The 16,282-nt window shown below is 41.8% G+C and overlaps 3 protein-coding genes across 4 annotated transcripts in view; all 3 read right to left on the bottom strand.

The window, feature by feature from the left end:
• Nucleotides 1-1,870, bottom strand: part of fbxo36b (F-box protein 36b) — a 3,528-nt gene extending 1,658 nt beyond the window's left edge. Inside the window, exons 1-3 of the mRNA XM_053651767.1 lie at nt 1,474-1,870; nt 434-542; nt 89-261 (exon numbers count right to left, since the gene is read on the bottom strand). Coding sequence (XP_053507742.1) covers nt 89-261; nt 434-542; nt 1,474-1,569 — 378 coding nt within the window. The 5' untranslated portion in view covers nt 1,570-1,870. The remainder of the gene's footprint in view (nt 1-88; nt 262-433; nt 543-1,473) is intronic.
• A 750-nt stretch (nt 1,871-2,620) lies between these two features.
• agfg1b (ArfGAP with FG repeats 1b) lies at nt 2,621-10,291 on the bottom strand. 2 transcript variants are annotated; one of them, XM_053651307.1, is made up of 12 exons: nt 9,836-10,289; nt 8,628-8,721; nt 8,420-8,535; nt 8,159-8,294; nt 7,574-7,718; nt 7,131-7,232; nt 6,723-6,825; nt 6,547-6,623; nt 6,376-6,465; nt 5,104-5,220; nt 4,711-4,784; nt 2,621-3,854 (listed from the first exon to the last, which is right to left on the bottom strand). In XM_053651307.1, exons 1-12 carry the CDS (start codon nt 10,000-10,002, stop codon nt 3,795-3,797), a joined length of 1,281 nt encoding a protein of 426 aa, XP_053507282.1. In that variant the 5' UTR covers nt 10,003-10,289; the 3' UTR covers nt 2,621-3,794. The 2 variants fall into 2 exon arrangements, with proteins under 2 accessions (XP_053507282.1, XP_053507283.1); XM_053651308.1 differs by lacking the exon at nt 7,131-7,232 and having other exon boundaries at nt 9,836-10,291.
• Nucleotides 10,292-11,372: 1,081 nt separating this feature from the next.
• Nucleotides 11,373-16,254, bottom strand: zgc:110269 (probable flap endonuclease 1 homolog). Its single transcript, XM_053651309.1, has 11 exons — nt 16,081-16,254; nt 15,578-15,650; nt 14,823-14,922; nt 14,662-14,719; nt 14,334-14,395; nt 13,880-14,016; nt 13,221-13,281; nt 12,621-12,752; nt 12,198-12,343; nt 11,860-12,001; nt 11,373-11,510 (listed from the first exon to the last, which is right to left on the bottom strand). Exons 1-11 carry the CDS (start codon nt 16,160-16,162, stop codon nt 11,460-11,462), a joined length of 1,044 nt encoding a protein of 347 aa, XP_053507284.1. The 5' UTR covers nt 16,163-16,254; the 3' UTR covers nt 11,373-11,459.
• Between the last annotated feature and the right edge of the window lie 28 nt (nt 16,255-16,282).

The following is a 16,282-nucleotide window of genomic DNA, read 5'->3' on the forward strand; positions in this document are numbered from 1 at the left end:
TCACGTGAAAGAAAGATTCACTTGAGGATTTCACACTCAGATGAATCTGTTTAAGGAGTAAATGATGAAAGAGTTTTGATTGACTCACCTGTTTAAACCTGTGACAGGTGCATGCGAGACGCGCCACGTCCTCCAGCTCTAAATGTGCCGTGATGCGGAGGAGTAAAGGATCTGGCAGACGCTGGAGATAATCGTACTGACCCTGACACAGACACTTAGAGTACTGCAGCACATGAGGACCAAACACCATCAACACCTGACCTGAAACACACACACACACACACACACACACACACACACACACATGATCTTGTTCATTCCAATGGCTTTTTGAAACTATTTCTTAGTGATGGTCAAATGAATTTCCACTCAGAGTAATAAATCGGCTTTATTTAAGTTAAATATGAGAGAGAGTCAGTGTTCGTATCGTTACCCTGCAGCCGCGTGTCGTCCAGATACTCGCCGTGTGACTCTCTCACTTCTCCTGGTCTCGTGTTGTAGGAATTCGGTCGAAAGGAAATCTTCCACCATCGCCAAATCACCTGAAATGAAGAAACGATTCAAATACACTTCTATACTGTTACAGTAAAATCCTGAGTGATGAAGCGGAGTTACTGTTACCGTAGTTACTGTCATTACTTTCCCATAACGACACGTCCCCAAGTGTTTTATTCCTTTAACACCACTGCAATTTACCAACAAATAAAAAAAAGACACTCGTATTTTATCCTTTTATAGTTACATTTGATGTCGTGGAATGTCTGTGAAACGAGATATTCTGTCCTGAAGGTGTCGGAAAACTTCAAGTTACAGCTTTACCTCCGACTGTTAGAAAGTGCTGACACTGGAGACTCCTTCCATCAACGTTACTTAAACGTCTCCTCGAAAAATATCAACAATTCCACCCATTTTTAATCCGTTTATGCGGAACGTATCAGAACGAGCGCATTAATATTAATATAAAGCTGTGATTTGTGGCTGCGCTACTGTCAGAGCTGCAGTTATAGAAAATGAATCAACGCCTCCTGTTCTGACCAATCAGAGTCCAGAACCCAGCGGCACCGTGGATAAAACAGGTGTAAAAACAACAAGTCGTCTCACCCTGATGATACGACTCATACTTAGAAGAGTGTATCATGATGGAAATGTTTTGCACTTTAAAATATATATATTATTATAAAAACCACTCAGCCCTGATGATTAATATACAGTAAATGGTAGTTTTAAAGTTTTGGCACTTTTATATTGTGAGACTCTAAGATAATAAAAAGTTCGAAATTAGAGAAAGGTGAAACAGTTTATGAAATACTGAGAGTAGACTACACACTTTCAGACTTAATTACTGAGAAAACAACAACAACAACAACCGGAAACCGGAAGTAGTTATCACGCGCCGCTTGCGACTCGGTGTTTATGTGACTAAATAAATCGTAATGAAATCTTCTTCCTTTCTCTAAACTCCTCCACACTCGCCTCTGTCTGAGTGATCTGGAAATAGAAATAGTCTTTAATCGGTGCAGGTCCCTGAGAACTAATCTCAAACACCGTCTCTCCCAGCAGCTGCGCCATTTCACTCCGTCACCATGACAACCGCTTCACCCGGGTTGCCAGATTCACGGGATTCACCCGTAAAGCTGAATTAAAGCAAAACACTGAAGATGGACAAAATCACAGGGAATAAAAAACAACAGAAATCAAAATGAATCTTCTCCTGTCGAGTGATGATATTCTTTATATTAAAAAAAAAATGTACGTGTTTATGCAAATGAGAGTTCTTTGTTCTAAGTATGCATAAATTTGCACGCTTAATAAAATAAAAAAAAAAGAAAAAAGTTGTTTGGATGATGTTTGAATAAAAAAAATGTTTATTTCGTTGTGTGTGGTTTGTTGGAATATCATTCCTTTTTTTTCTTCCTTTTTTTTGATTAAACCAGAAAACACCACAGGATGTGATCATTTTTACACTTATTATTATTATTATTTTTATGAAATCTACCCTAGTTTCAAGCTTGTACTGAGGGGTATGAATGAACATTTAACATTTAATGAATGTGGGTCATTTAGCTGATGTGGAGATGTTCAGCTCTGAATACAGAAAACAAAATCATGATGATGATGATGATGATGATTTACTTAACACCTTTCAGAGTCAGAGACACATTACAGTAAATGAGCAGTAAGCATTTAAGTGCAACTCTTTTACACAATAAAATTAAAATAAGAAAGGCGTTAAAATCGTGCATAAAATGAAATAAATTAAAAAGAATTGCGCAGAGATGCGAGGAGAAGATGCAGAGCAAAAAAGCGCTCCTCGCTAAATCTTCAATATCTTCATTTTTATTTTCTTCATGAAATATCGAAGGAAACGTTTATGAGAAAGCCGTGCGCTGTTTTTCTGTCACTGTTTGAGGCCCAAACATCGTCTCTGTTGGATTTGACTCAGATTTATACCTTCACTCTTCATATTTCTCTTATATTCAGGTATGTACACAAACATTAAAACAGTCCAGCTTCTCAGGATGCGTTTAAACTTCTACACAATAAAACCGAGCTACAAAAACATCTGCAGCACTTTATTAAATATCTCCACGAATGGAAATAAAAAGTCCAGAACATGTCGAACAGTAGTTAAAAATCTTTAATATAATAATTATACATGTATTTATATTTATATACACACGTGACAGGAGGAAGCAGTGTGTGTCGGTGAGTACGGATCACACAGGAAGCTCCTGCAGCTCCAAACTCTGTCTCTGTGCTCCATCACATCGTGTTCTTTCTCTCCGTCTGCTTTGTGCTGAGCTTCTATTAATTATAAACCTTCTTCCCCAATCAGTGGATTAAACACCTTTCACAAGTCTTGTTTTTTAAATTTCTTTCCAGAAACACGTCCTTCGTAAAGCAGCACTTCGGCCAAAGATAAAACCCACACTGTCCCTTTTTCCACTGGAGCTACGAGGCTTCGTGTTTATTTATTTGCTTTATTATTATATTAAACACACACATCAAAAAACATTTATCATCTGAATCACATCTAATGCACAAGCTCCACCTTCTGACTTTAGGCCACACCCCCCACCTGAATCTGAGGAAGAAAGTGATTTCGGAGGTCACTGGGGTTTTTCTCTCTCTCTGATCTCACACTCTGTCCATGTTTATAGATAACTGTGTGTCATACAGAGTCAGAAAAACACACCAACACATGGGAGAGATGCTAAACTGCTAGCTGTAAGCTTCCGTGACACGTTAGCATCGTAGCTCCGATAGAAAACCCGAAAAGTAACGTAGGGACAACCTTTAACGATTTATTTTGGCCGAACTATTGCTTCAAATCAGCTCTAATTCAACACTTTCTGGTTTTTTAATCATAAATAATGCTTTTTTTTTTAAAGGATTACAAATAACGATAAGCACAACTGCTAGGCCTAAGACATTATTATTATTATTGTTAATTATTAATTACTGAGTGAAAGCCATAAATAGGATGGACTGCGGATGTGGAGCGTGACGGGAGCTGAGCGGGGATCGTAGGAAGACCGTCTGCTGCGTCTCCTCTGCACGGCTGTGTTCCAACACCGTTCTCAATCCACCCTCGTCCACCTCCCCTAGACTTCACCGCCATCTTCAACGGACTTTAAGTGGACTTCGCGTTATCAGGACGAGGACGAGCTGAGAACAGCGCTGGAACACACAACACGCCTTCTTCTCTAGAAGTGTCAGTGCAGTGAATATAAAGAGAGTGTGTGTGTGTGTGTGTGTGTGTGTGTGTGTGTGTGTGTGTGTGTGGGCGCGCTTTACAGGAACGGATTAGTGGACGATCCACTAGTGGGATACGGACCTGCTGGAGCTCCACCCTGAGAGAGACAGAGAGAGAGAGAGGGTACATTTTATCCACACATATCACACTGTAGTCCATCTGTTACACTGCACAAAGTCTTGGCTCCCCTCTATCCTGTCCATCAGTGGGAACAGCGGACCATAGGCCCATATATCATTCAAGTGGATTAGATAACAAGAACCATTCTTGCGTGTGATGTGTATAATAAAATGGGGGGGACGCACCTTGTAATGACAAACTTTTTTGGGTAGGGGTTTGAACAGCATAAAAAAAAGCCCAGCCTTATCAATAAAAATAAGATGAATAGATAAATGTAAAAAATGATCAAATTAAATGTATTAAAATAGGAACGTGTGGAGCGGCTGAAGGGAACCTTGCAGAAAAAAAACAAAAAAACAAACATACTTTCGAAAAAACAAGAAAGCAGGAAGTTCTCTCGTGCGCGTACGCGGGGAAATGTCATTTTCAAAAAAACAAAGCTCCGTAATAAATAAATAAATAAATAAACAAGCATAAACAATCTCCCAATATTACATTTATTACATTTAAATCACCATTATTGATAGTTTTTTTTAATGGTGGTTTATTAGAGTACCATGACTTGTTATTGTTCATTTCCACACACACACTCCTCCTCTCTTCCATCTGTTTATTTGTGACTACCTTGTGACGGCTTTCTCCGAGACCGAGACAACTGACGCTCTTCAGATTTGTTTCAAATAAAAAAACAAAAACTAAGGGTTGCTGTATGAAATGGCGATGCAGTCGCTTTGCCTGTTGCCATGGTGACCGTATGAGTTGGAGAATTCCAGACCGGACTCTGCCTCACTGGGATTTAATCAAGTGTAAAATAAACAAGTGTAAAAGCTCACCATAAAGGGGTTGTTGGAGACGGCGGGCTGACCGTAACTCATGGGAGGTTTCTGACCGTAAACAGGAAACCCACCTGAGGAGTGAGGAGAGAAGAATGGTGAGGGGTGAGAGAGGAGGAGTTAGGAAAGGTGAAGAGTGAGATGAAGAGGTGTGAAGTGAGGAGAAGTGAAACGTGAGGAGTGATGTGGAGTGGTGATGAGTGAGACGTGAGGAGTGAGACGAGGAGTGAGACGAGGAGTGAGACGTGAGGAGTGAGACGCGAGGAGTGACGAGGAGTGGTGATGAGTGAGACGAGGGGTGAGACGTGAGGAGTGAGACGAGGAGGTAATTAATCTGTGAGTGGTGTTGGTTAGAAGATGTTTGGTGGTTTCTCAGCAGTTGGTGGTGTTTACCGTTGGGTTGTTGGTGGTACGGCGCCGGGGGAAACGGCTGAGGGAAATTCCCACTGAAACTGGTGGGGAGACAGAAACTGGAGGCGTTCCCGAAACCAGACGGCATGCTCATGGAGCCTGGAGAAGAAAAACAACACAGATCACCTCCGCTCGACCTCAATTAACCACTTCATTACCTCATTAACCACTTCATTACCTCAATAACCACTTCATTACCTCAATTAACCACTTCATTACCTCAATTAACCACTTCATTACCTCAATGACCACTTCATTACCTCAATGACCACTTCATTACCTCAATGACCACTTCATTACCTCATTGACCACTTCAGTACCTCAATGACCACTTCAGTACCTCAATGACCACTTCATTACCTCAATAACCACTTCATTACCTCAATAACCACTTCATTACCTCGTTAACCACTTCAGTACCTCAATAACCACTTCATTACCTCAATGACCACTTCATTACCTCAATGACCACTTCATTACCTCAATAACCACTTCATTACCTCATTAACCACTTCAGTACCTCAATGACCACTTCAGTACCTCAATGACCACTTCATTACCTCAATGACCACTTCATTACCTCAATAACCACTTCATTACCTCATTAACCACTTCAGTACCTCAATAACCACTTCAGTACCTCAATAACCACTTCATTACCTCAATAACCACTTCATTACCTCATTAACCACTTCAGTACCTCAATGACCACTTCAGTACCTCAATGACCACTTCATTACCTCAATAACCACTTCATTACCTCATTAACCACTTCAGTACCTCAATAACCACTTCAGTACCTCATTAACCACTTCATTACCTCAATAAATACTTCATTACCTCAATAACCACTTCATTACCTCAATAACCACTTCATTACCTCATTAACCACTTCATTACCTCAATAAATACTTCATTACCTCAATAACCACTTCATTACCTCAATAACCACTTCATTACCTCAATAACCACTTCATTACCTCATTAACCACTTCATTACCTCAATAACCACTTCATTACCTCATTAACTACTTCATTACCTCATTAACCACTTCATTACCTTATTATCTACTTATTTTACTTCATCAGCTGCTGAGCATCATAAAAAAAATCCACATTACCCTCACACACCATACAGCACATCACATCAACACAGTAACACACCACACTGCTCTGATCCAATCAGAACACACCGCACTGCTCTGATCCAATCAGAACACACTGTACTGGTGTTAATGAGATGTAAACTGCTACCTGTAGCTGATGATCTGTTGTTGGTCTGGAACGGATTTGTACACATCAACTCCGGAGGAATCGCCGTAGCAACGAAGGGATTTGTGGAAGCTGTGAGGGAAGAAAACAAGAGAAGATGAGAAGAGACGTGTTTACGAGAGACGAGAGGATGAAGTGCGGAGATCAGATCACCTGTAAAACCCTGCTGCATGCTGGGAATCACGGGCGGGGTCGGAGCTGCTGCGGAGCCGGGAACAGCATCAAACCCGCTGGTGTGGGTAAACACACACACACACACACACTTCAGATTCTTGCTGAGTATTATGTGTGTATTTAGTAAAAGGCTCGTGTGTATTTAGTGAACACACCCTTGTGAAGTGGAGCCGAGAGTGTTGTCCAGTTCTGCCAGAGCGGCGTATCGATCCTCAGCTGAAATGCTGGGTAAACTGGGTGGAGCTGACACACCCCTTCCTTAAGCACGCACACACAAACACACACACACAGAAATAAACACATTCATGTCAGAGATTAAATTAGCATCAACTAATGTTAAGTAGCATCAGCATAGCCTCTGTGTGAAAGCACCAGTGAAGTAGGCGTGGCCTGCATGAGTGTCAGTGGAGGAGGCGTGGCCTCGGTGAGTGTCAACATTTAATACTGATTTCAGCTAAAAGCAAGACAAAAACAAAATCAAGAATTAAAATGAGCGTGAGTGCATGTGTGTGTGCGCGTGTGTTTGTGTGCGTGTGTGTTTGTGTGCGTGAGTGCATGTGTACCTGTTTTTGGTGGCTGTGTGTGAGGTGAAGGGGCAAAATGTGACACGCTTGAGTTTCCAAAGGAATCAAACTTGGCAAAATGTGTGACTGAAGTGTTCTGAGCTACGAAATAAGGGATGGAGTGATAAAAAAAGACAAAAATTAAACACAAAGAGAACAAAATAAAAAACCAAGTAGCACTAAACTGTAGAACTAAATCAAAACATATAACATATATAATTAATATCACTGATATACAAGTGTGTGTGTGTGTGTGTGTGAGAGACAGAGATAGAGAGAGAGAGAAAGAGAGAGAGAGAAAGAGAGAGAGAGAGAGAAAGAGAGGGAGAGAGAGAGAGAGATAGAGAGAGAAAGAGAGAAAGAGAGAGAGAGAAAGAGAGATAGAGAGAGAAGGAGAGAGAGAGAAAGAGAGAGAGAAAGAGAGAGATAGAGAGAGAGAGAACCTGACGGCTTGCTGAAATGTGCAAAATTGGCGAAGTTTGTTGGGCCAGCGCTGTGAGACGGAGGAGCTGCAAAGATATCTCCACCCAGATCAGACAACAGATCAAACTTCTTCTCCTGAGGCTGAGAACGACTGATCACCGGGGACTGAGAGAGAGAGAGAGAGAGAGAGAGAGAGAGAGAGAGAGATTAGAAGTTGATTATTTTCCTGTAACAGCTGGTGAAACAGTAAAGTGTACACTCTGTGATGAAGACGTGGGAAAACTTCAAGTTACAGCGTCACCTCTTACTGTTACACAGCACTGACACTGGAGACTCCTTCCATACACGTTACAGAAACATCTCCTTATTATAAGACACGATTCGTTTTTTTAACGTGTGTGTATGTAGAGCGTCTGCTGTACACGTCCCTGTGAACGAGCTGTTGCTATGGAAACGATACGGGATCAGAGCGAGCACGTGAATATAAACCTGCGATGCTGTCAGAGCTGCTGTTATAGAGAACTGAACCACCTTCTGACCAATCACAGTCCAGAACTCAGCAGCGCCGTGTGCTGTCTCTGGGGCTGAGGAGCTGTGTGCTTCACCTGGCTGGATGGAGTTTTGTTGAGCTGCAGTGTTTTGAGTGGTTGAACTTCAGGAGTGCTGCTGGTGCTCGCTGAAGATCCCGAGTGAGGAACCTGGACAGACGCCAACATCTTCGCCTGCTCTGGAGGAACGTACCTGTGTGTGACAAAGAGCATGTACACGTCAATACTAAACTCTCCACCCACTACTACACACTGATCCTAATGCTCTGTGTGTGTGTGTGTGTGTGTGTGTGTGTGTGTCTCAGAGGAAGATCTCACCATCGTTTCTTCTCGTATTTCTCCTGGAGAAACTCTTTCACTTTCTGAGGCTCTCGAAAATCCGGCACTGCAGAACTGCGATCATCATACAGGCCGAGCCAGATGTGCTTACACACCTGGAAGAGAGAGCGAGCGAGAGAGAGAGAGAGATTAAAAACAGAGAGACAGAATAAGAGAAAGACAGAAAAGTGAACTGTCTGTGTTTCACCTCGTTGCTGTGTTTCTGTAGGAACTCGATCTCCTGCTGCGTGAACGTCGTCATCGAGATGGACTTCACTCTGTGTGGAGGGTTCAGACCCCGTCTAAGACACACACACGCACACACACACACACACGCGCGCGCGCGCGCACGCGAACAAGTTTAGATCTCTTTAAACTCAGAGATTAAACCTGATGATAAAGTTCATGTTATATTATTTTAACCCTTTAAATATTTTAATAATAATGCATTAATTAAAGACTTTCCAAGAATTCTGTAAATCACTCTGGAAAAGAGTGACAGAGAGAGACAGAGCGAGGGGGGGGGGGCAGAAAGACAGATAGAGGAGAGACAGACACCAAGACAGGCAGAGGAAGAGACAAATAAAGGAGCCAGAGCGTGAGAGAGACACACAGGCAGACAGACAGTAGATAGAGAAACAGGAAAAGACAGACAGAGAAGATAGAGGGCAAGAAAGGCAGAGAGAGACAGAGGAGATAGAGGGCGAGACAGAGACAGACAGACAATGGAGACAGAGGGTGAGACAGAGAGACAGACAAAGGAGATAGAGGACGAGACAGGCAGAGAGACAGGGGAACTAGAGGGAGAGACAGAGAAACAGACAGAGGAGGTAGAGGGCGAGACAGGCAGAGAGACAGGGGAACTAGAGGGAGAGACAGAGAGACAGACAGAGGATATAGAGGGTGAGACAAGCAGAGAGACAGGCAGCGAGACAGGGGAACTAGAGGGAGAGACAGAGAGGAAGACAGTAGATATAGAGGGCAAGACAGGCAGAGAGACAGACAGAGGAGGTAGAGGGTGAGACAGGCAGAGAGAGAAACAGACAGAGGAGGTAGAGGGCGAGACAGGCAGAGAGACAGGGGAACTAGAGGGAGAGACAGGGAGACAGACAGAGGATATAGAGTGTGAGACAGGCAGAGAGACAGACAGGAGATAAAGGGTGAAACAAGCAGAGAGACAGGCAGCGAGACAGGGGAACTAGAGGGAGAGACAGAGAGGAAGACAGTAGATATAGAGGGCGAGACAGGCAGAGAGACAGGTGAATGAGTTGACTGTTTAATGGTGCTGTAACAGTGTTATATTAATGCAGGTGTGAACGCAACGCGGGATAATCCCGTTACTGCTGACGTCATTTAACGCTGATAAACTAACATATAAACAGTGGGTAAAAGGTGCAGGTGCAGGTGCAGACGCACAGGATGCCGGAGCAGGTGGTGCAGACGAAGGAGCCCACAGTCATGTTGGCGTAGGTCGGGCCGCGCTGCTCGCAGTCGAAGCATTTCCGGTTGGCTGGCCGGCTGGTCATCTCGCGTAGCAGCTGCAGGTGCTTCTCTTCCTGTTTGCGCTTCACACTCGCGGCCATGACGGAAATCAATCCGGCGCTAATTCACCGTTAATGACACTGCTGTTACACCATAAACACGACCGCTCCTTTCTGCTCCGTGTGCGTGCGTATGTGTGTGTGTGGAAGTGAACACATACTCCCGGCTCGGTCCTAATAAAACAACCTAATACACATTAGTGCACTAGATAGAGTGCCGATACTGGTCATTATTCCCCTAAGTAGTGCACTGATGTCGGGAGTAGCCGCTATTTCCGCATTCAGCCGCTTGTTCTTCTGTGGTGAAATATGGAGCGGAGTTTCATAATGCGCGAGCTGCTGCCACCTAGAGGACCGGAGGAATGGCAGTAAGAACACCTTTATTACCGGTAGACTCGAGTTTGATCTTAATCTTAGTTTATTTGGCTCTAAATAACAGGATTGTCACCGTTTTATTTCATTACTTTAACCTCAGAAGAGTATTCAAGGAGTTTAATCTCCTCTTCTGTGGAAAATCCTTTCAGAAAAACACATTAAATTCCCCAGCGTAATGTTTTGGTCGAAATTCTCGCGAGATTTAGAATCTCCCGCGTGGAGTGGAGTGTTCAGTCGCCATAGCAACACGAGAGCACCAGCGCTCCGCCTATTTACAGTCAACGAATACTAAAATACTGAACTGTAATATTAGAAATAATTATAAATAATATCTAGTTCATTAAAATATGATAGTGAAATTATTGAAAATAATTTAATAATTATTATTATTATATAATAATAATTATAATAATTAGTATTAATAATTATTATATTATAAAATAATAATAATATTGATTATTGAAATACTTTCCCCACTGTGTCTTGCTCCTGTCCTTAAATATAATTCATGTTAATTTATTTAATATTCTACTTGTTTTCTATGTGCTATTGAGGCACTTGTCATATTTATGATCTAATTTAACATTATTTAAAGTGATAATAATTACACTAACTTTCCATCAAGGACGAAGTTAATATTTGTGATGAGAATAACTTTCCTTAAGTTAAGATAATCAGATGTTTTTCATTTTCCATTTAAAGTAACGTAAAATAACTTCAATGTTTTTTTTCTTTCTAAATCAATGAAACTGATTTAGAAGCTGATTTTAATAAATTAATAAATATTACAGTAACACAATAACCTGTAAATAATGTTGTCACTTTACACAAACTGTTTAGTTTTATTACAGCAACAGCAAGGACACCAGTTCAGCTCAGAATGACATCACTTCCTGTTTACATACCTGTTTAACTTTACTCTGATACTTCTGTCCTCTGATCTTATACATCATATAATAACAACATGATGTTTAACATGATCTTTAACATTCGTAAAAAATAATCAGCAAATCCAAGCCGCTTAAATTTACACCGTAATTTCAAATAAAATGAACACTAACACAGGAATCAGAGTGAAATAACCGACGACTTCTCTCCATCACTAGGGTTTAAAACAAACAGCATTATTTAGTCTTCTGTTGCTTCCTGGTTGCGGATCCTCCTGCTTCTGCAGACTAAACACACACACACATTGTTTTTGTCAAAATGTATATGCATGATGAATATATTGCTGATAATACAGACAGAAATATATCTCTATATAGACAGATAAATAGATAGCTAAGCAGACAGACAGACAGGCAGGCAGGCAGACAGGCAGGCAGACAGATAGACAGGCAGACAGACAGACAGATACACAGGCAGACAGGCACACAGACAGACAGGCAGGCAGATAGACAGGCAGATAGACAGACAGGCAGGCAGATAGACAGATAGACAGACAGGCAGACAGACAGGCAGGCAGATAGACAGATAGACAGACAGGCAGACAGATAGACATTTTCATTATTTGAGTCGCATTACCCGTCTTTTCCGTGTCACAGGAAAGAATTGGTCCAAGCTGGTCTGTCTGCCTCCCCTCTTTCCCTTTTCTTCCTCTCTCTCCTTCCTTCTGTGGGCGAGTTTCTGCCGGAACTTCTCCATCCGCCCTCGCACCTTCTCCTCCCTGATCACCAAACACACAACACCAACAACTAAACACTATCCTGTATATCACACACACACACGGAGCGCAGAGTATAAAGTTCCCTTAATGAAAAAAATACATTTTATTACTGCTGTAAATGAGTGAGAGCAGAACTGAGGGGGTCAGGAAGTGTGTGTGTGCGTGTGTGTGTGTGTGTGTGTGTGTTTTGATGTACTTGAAGTGTTTCTCCTGACACAGGAAGTTCACCAGCTCCGGCTCGTTAGGTTCACTCCACTGCAGATGGGGCGGTTCAGACCGGGGCGAGTCCAGGAACAGCTTCCGCGCAGCCTGGTACTGCCAACCTAAAGGGACCCGGTGTGTCTGCACACACACACACACACACACACACACACACACACAATTACGTGGACTAAAAAAAAACAACAAAAAAAAGCACAGCAGGATTCATTCTGTTTCCTCCATCTTTACACAGAACACAGACAGAAAGACAAAGAGAGAGAAAGACAGACAGACACAACGTGAAAGACAGAGAGAAAGAAAGACAGACAGACAGACAGAGAGACAAAGAGAGAGAAAGACAAGGAGAGAGAATGTGTGTGTGTGTGTGTGAGAGTGTGTGTGTGTGTGTGTGTGAGACCTTCGTGTTGATGTTGAGCATCACGTCCTCTATATTGCGGTGCTGCTGGATGAGCTTCAGCGCTCGACTCGGCCCCAAACCCGCGATCTTATCACAATAATCACATCCCAATAAAATACACAGATCTACAAACTACAACACACACACACACACACACACACACACACACACACACACACACTATTAGCAGTCAGTTTGTATCGAATCACACACTGCTGTTCAATGAATATAAATATTGATTTATTTTGTTCGCAGGTTTATGTTTCGACTCTTTTCTGCTTAAAAAGAATCCTGGGGAAAAAGAATAAAGAATTGAAATGAAAATAACTGAGAACGTGAACAGAGAGCAGGTGGAGAGGTAGAGCGGGAAAAGCTGAAACTGAAGATGTGTTTTATTTGTACTTTTAGTTTATTTTATCCTGCTGCTCCTGACTGATATTTACACAACACTAGAATCAGTCTTTATTTCCTATAATAAGCCATTGAGACAGAAACATTCTGCTGTGTTGAGTCCGGCCCGAACACTACGCTTATCACACGTAATAAAGGATCTATAACACTCAACACAAGCTGATTAGGGTTTCGTTTTGGGATTTTTACCTCTTTTTGTGTGAGCTGCAGGATTTCCAGTAACTTTGGCAGAGAGTACTCCATCACCTCACTGTGAAAAGCAGAAATCTCTCCATTATTTACATCTAACGCTCAACACCAACATGAATAAAAGAATAATAAACACCGCTGTATGTAATAGAATGGTTTAATATCTGACCAACACCTCACACACGGCAGAGGTGCGCGCATTTCCCTTTTAGTTTCAAATCTTCTTCGAAATATTACGTTATAAAGAGGCATGAAATAAACTTGACCTGCAAAATGCAGACGTTTTATTGTTTATTAACGCGACACTGAATGACTATGTGTGTTTTATTTACGCTACAAACAATAAAGCTGTCCTGAATAATGTTAAAGTCAGGAGCTGAATATTAAAATGACTCTGCACTCTGCTACAGTAATGTACACATTCAATAAATATCAAATACTGATCAGAAAAAAAGGTAGAGGACTTAGCGAAGGAAATGATGGAGCGGTGTGAAGGAAAGAACAGGTGGATGGACAATATGAAGAAAGAAGAAAGGAATGAGGGTTGGAGGGAAAACTGGGAGATGGAAGGAGAAGACGGTGGGATGAAGGGAAGAAGGAAAATGGAAGGAAAGTGCTGTTTGGTACGACACATGGTCACACACGCTTTCCTTCCTCACCTCTCTCTCTTTGCGTTGAGCTGGCGAAGGAGAACCGTCCCTCCGAACGCCAGCGTGTCCATGTCCTCTGAGGCCACGGCATCCACCACACCACTACTGACCAACTGAGCACAAAACGCCTCGGCGTCACCGGGAGCCTGGGGGGGGAGGGGGAGGGAGAGGGAGGGAGGGAGGGAGGGAGAGAGGGGGGGAGGGAGGGAGGGAGAGAGAGGGAGAGTGAGGGGGAGGGGGAGGGAGGGAGGGAGAGAGGGGGGGAGGGAGGGGGAGGGGGAGTGAGGGGGAGGGAGGGAGGGAGAGTGAGGGGGAGGGGGAGGGAGGGAGGGAGAGAGAGGGGGTTAGGGAGGGAGAGAGAGGGAAGGAGGGAGGGAGGGAGGGACGGGGAGAGAGGGAGAGAGAGAGTGAGAGAAGGAGAGGGATGCCTAGAAGCTGCTTTAACTGAGTTGTGAGAAGTTACCTGGACACAAGGAACACCGAGGAGCATGAGGAGACGCAGGAATTCCTTGGTTTGAGACGACACTGAGGGAACAGATACGGAGTAACACTGATGTTTAACATCATATCCACCACATACACACTCCATCTGTAACACACACACTTACAGAATCTGGAATTTATCCTATAAAACCTAAACGACTCACTCTGTAACACACTCATCTTAATTCCACTGTAATCACTGAGTAACACACTTTAACCATAAATGAATCAATTATAATCTGACTGTTTAATCACGTTTACACGTTCTTTATTATTATTATTATTATTATTATTATTATTATTATTACCACCAGCGTGAGAGCGTTGTGCGCTGCTCCTGCCTGCACTCTGTGCTCTTTTCTCCAGCTGAAGGATAAAAAGGAAAAAGGAAGAAAGCTTTTGTTATTTTGCTATTTTAAAAGTTAACCTGAACCCCGGCGCTCTGTCAGTGTCAAGTCTCGAGTCTCACCAGGGCTCTCTTCTGCTCAGGAGGATCTCCATCGAACACAAACACTGGCTTGATGTCGTGCTCCAGGAACGTCAGCGTGCGGTAGAACACACCTAACAAGCTGCACAACACACACACACACACACACACACACATAAACCATGATGTCATAAATCTTTTTCATTTAATAAAGAATTCTCACAGAGGACTGGACGGATTCTCATTAAACCTCAGAGGCGGAGCTTATACACAACAACAATGATTAGAATAATTTCTCTAAAAAATATATATACTCTACACTTCAAACTGATCAATCCAGAATAATAATAATCCTATACTGGAACATACTGTGCTTACTGTATCAATGAACAGAGAGTCTATTATATAAAAAATATATTTGTTCAAAGTACTTGGATCTATTCAGCATATTAGAGAGCACAAAAACAAGTAGAAATCCACTACGATCTAGTTTTTTAATAAAAACGACCACGGAGTAACTCTAACGCCAAAATCTGTTTCTGATACCGACCCACTGTTTGGATAAATACCAGGAAACATAAACATGCCTTTATTTCTCAGATTATTTCTACAGTTTAATCAGAAAATGATCGTATACAGGCGCTTCCAGGACATTTGAACTGTTTTGATTTCACTAATGTGTGTGTAAAAGATTTATAAAGGACATCAGAAGTCATATTTAACTAAAGCACCAGATTAAAACCTTTTAAACCGGTATCTGATGGAAGGACGTAATCGTTATTATTTATATTTCTTACCTTAATTTCAGATTAGGAACAGCTGAACGGAACTGGTTCATAATAATGGAGGTGTCAAGTGCGATTATTTTCCCTTAAACAAACAAACAGACATGATTATTAAAGTAATATGATAATAATCTGAAGTTAAAGATTTAAATACCAGTCAAAGGTTGCTTTATTCACATAACAAATAACATAATATTAACCTTTGTATCGCCAAAGCTTGAATATAGGCTTTGGGAACAAATTAGACAACAATAACATTATTATAATAACTAGTTAAATTAAAAAAAATAAACAAAAAAATGTATGCTTTCATTTCTTTCTAGTCTTTTTAGTGATCTGACCTTTAAAGTACATTAGTTAATTAGTTACTAACCCAAATACACTATTTTCCATCAGTTAACACAGAAAATCAATTTTTCTGTTTATTTACATTACAGTTGTTTACATTACAAGGAGAGCTAGGCTAGTCTGAATTAGCTAGCTAACACAATTGAGCTATAAATAACCGGATTTACCAGTGTAATCTCCGATCTCTTTGTAAGTTATCGAACCCGGAGCGTCACCACGAATCAAATCTGCTAATTTCGTGATTCCCATTTTAATCTAAATATACAGCGCTAAATGCCAAAATAGCTTTAAAAAAAAGTCCAAGAAGTCGCATCGCGTTTCGTTAACAGGAGGACGGCGAGTCCGTTCTCGGCCACCGTACTCACCTTT

This window comes from Ictalurus furcatus, chromosome 20 (assembly GCF_023375685.1).
Source record: "Ictalurus furcatus strain D&B chromosome 20, Billie_1.0, whole genome shotgun sequence".
NCBI lineage: Eukaryota > Metazoa > Chordata > Actinopteri > Siluriformes > Ictaluridae > Ictalurus > Ictalurus furcatus.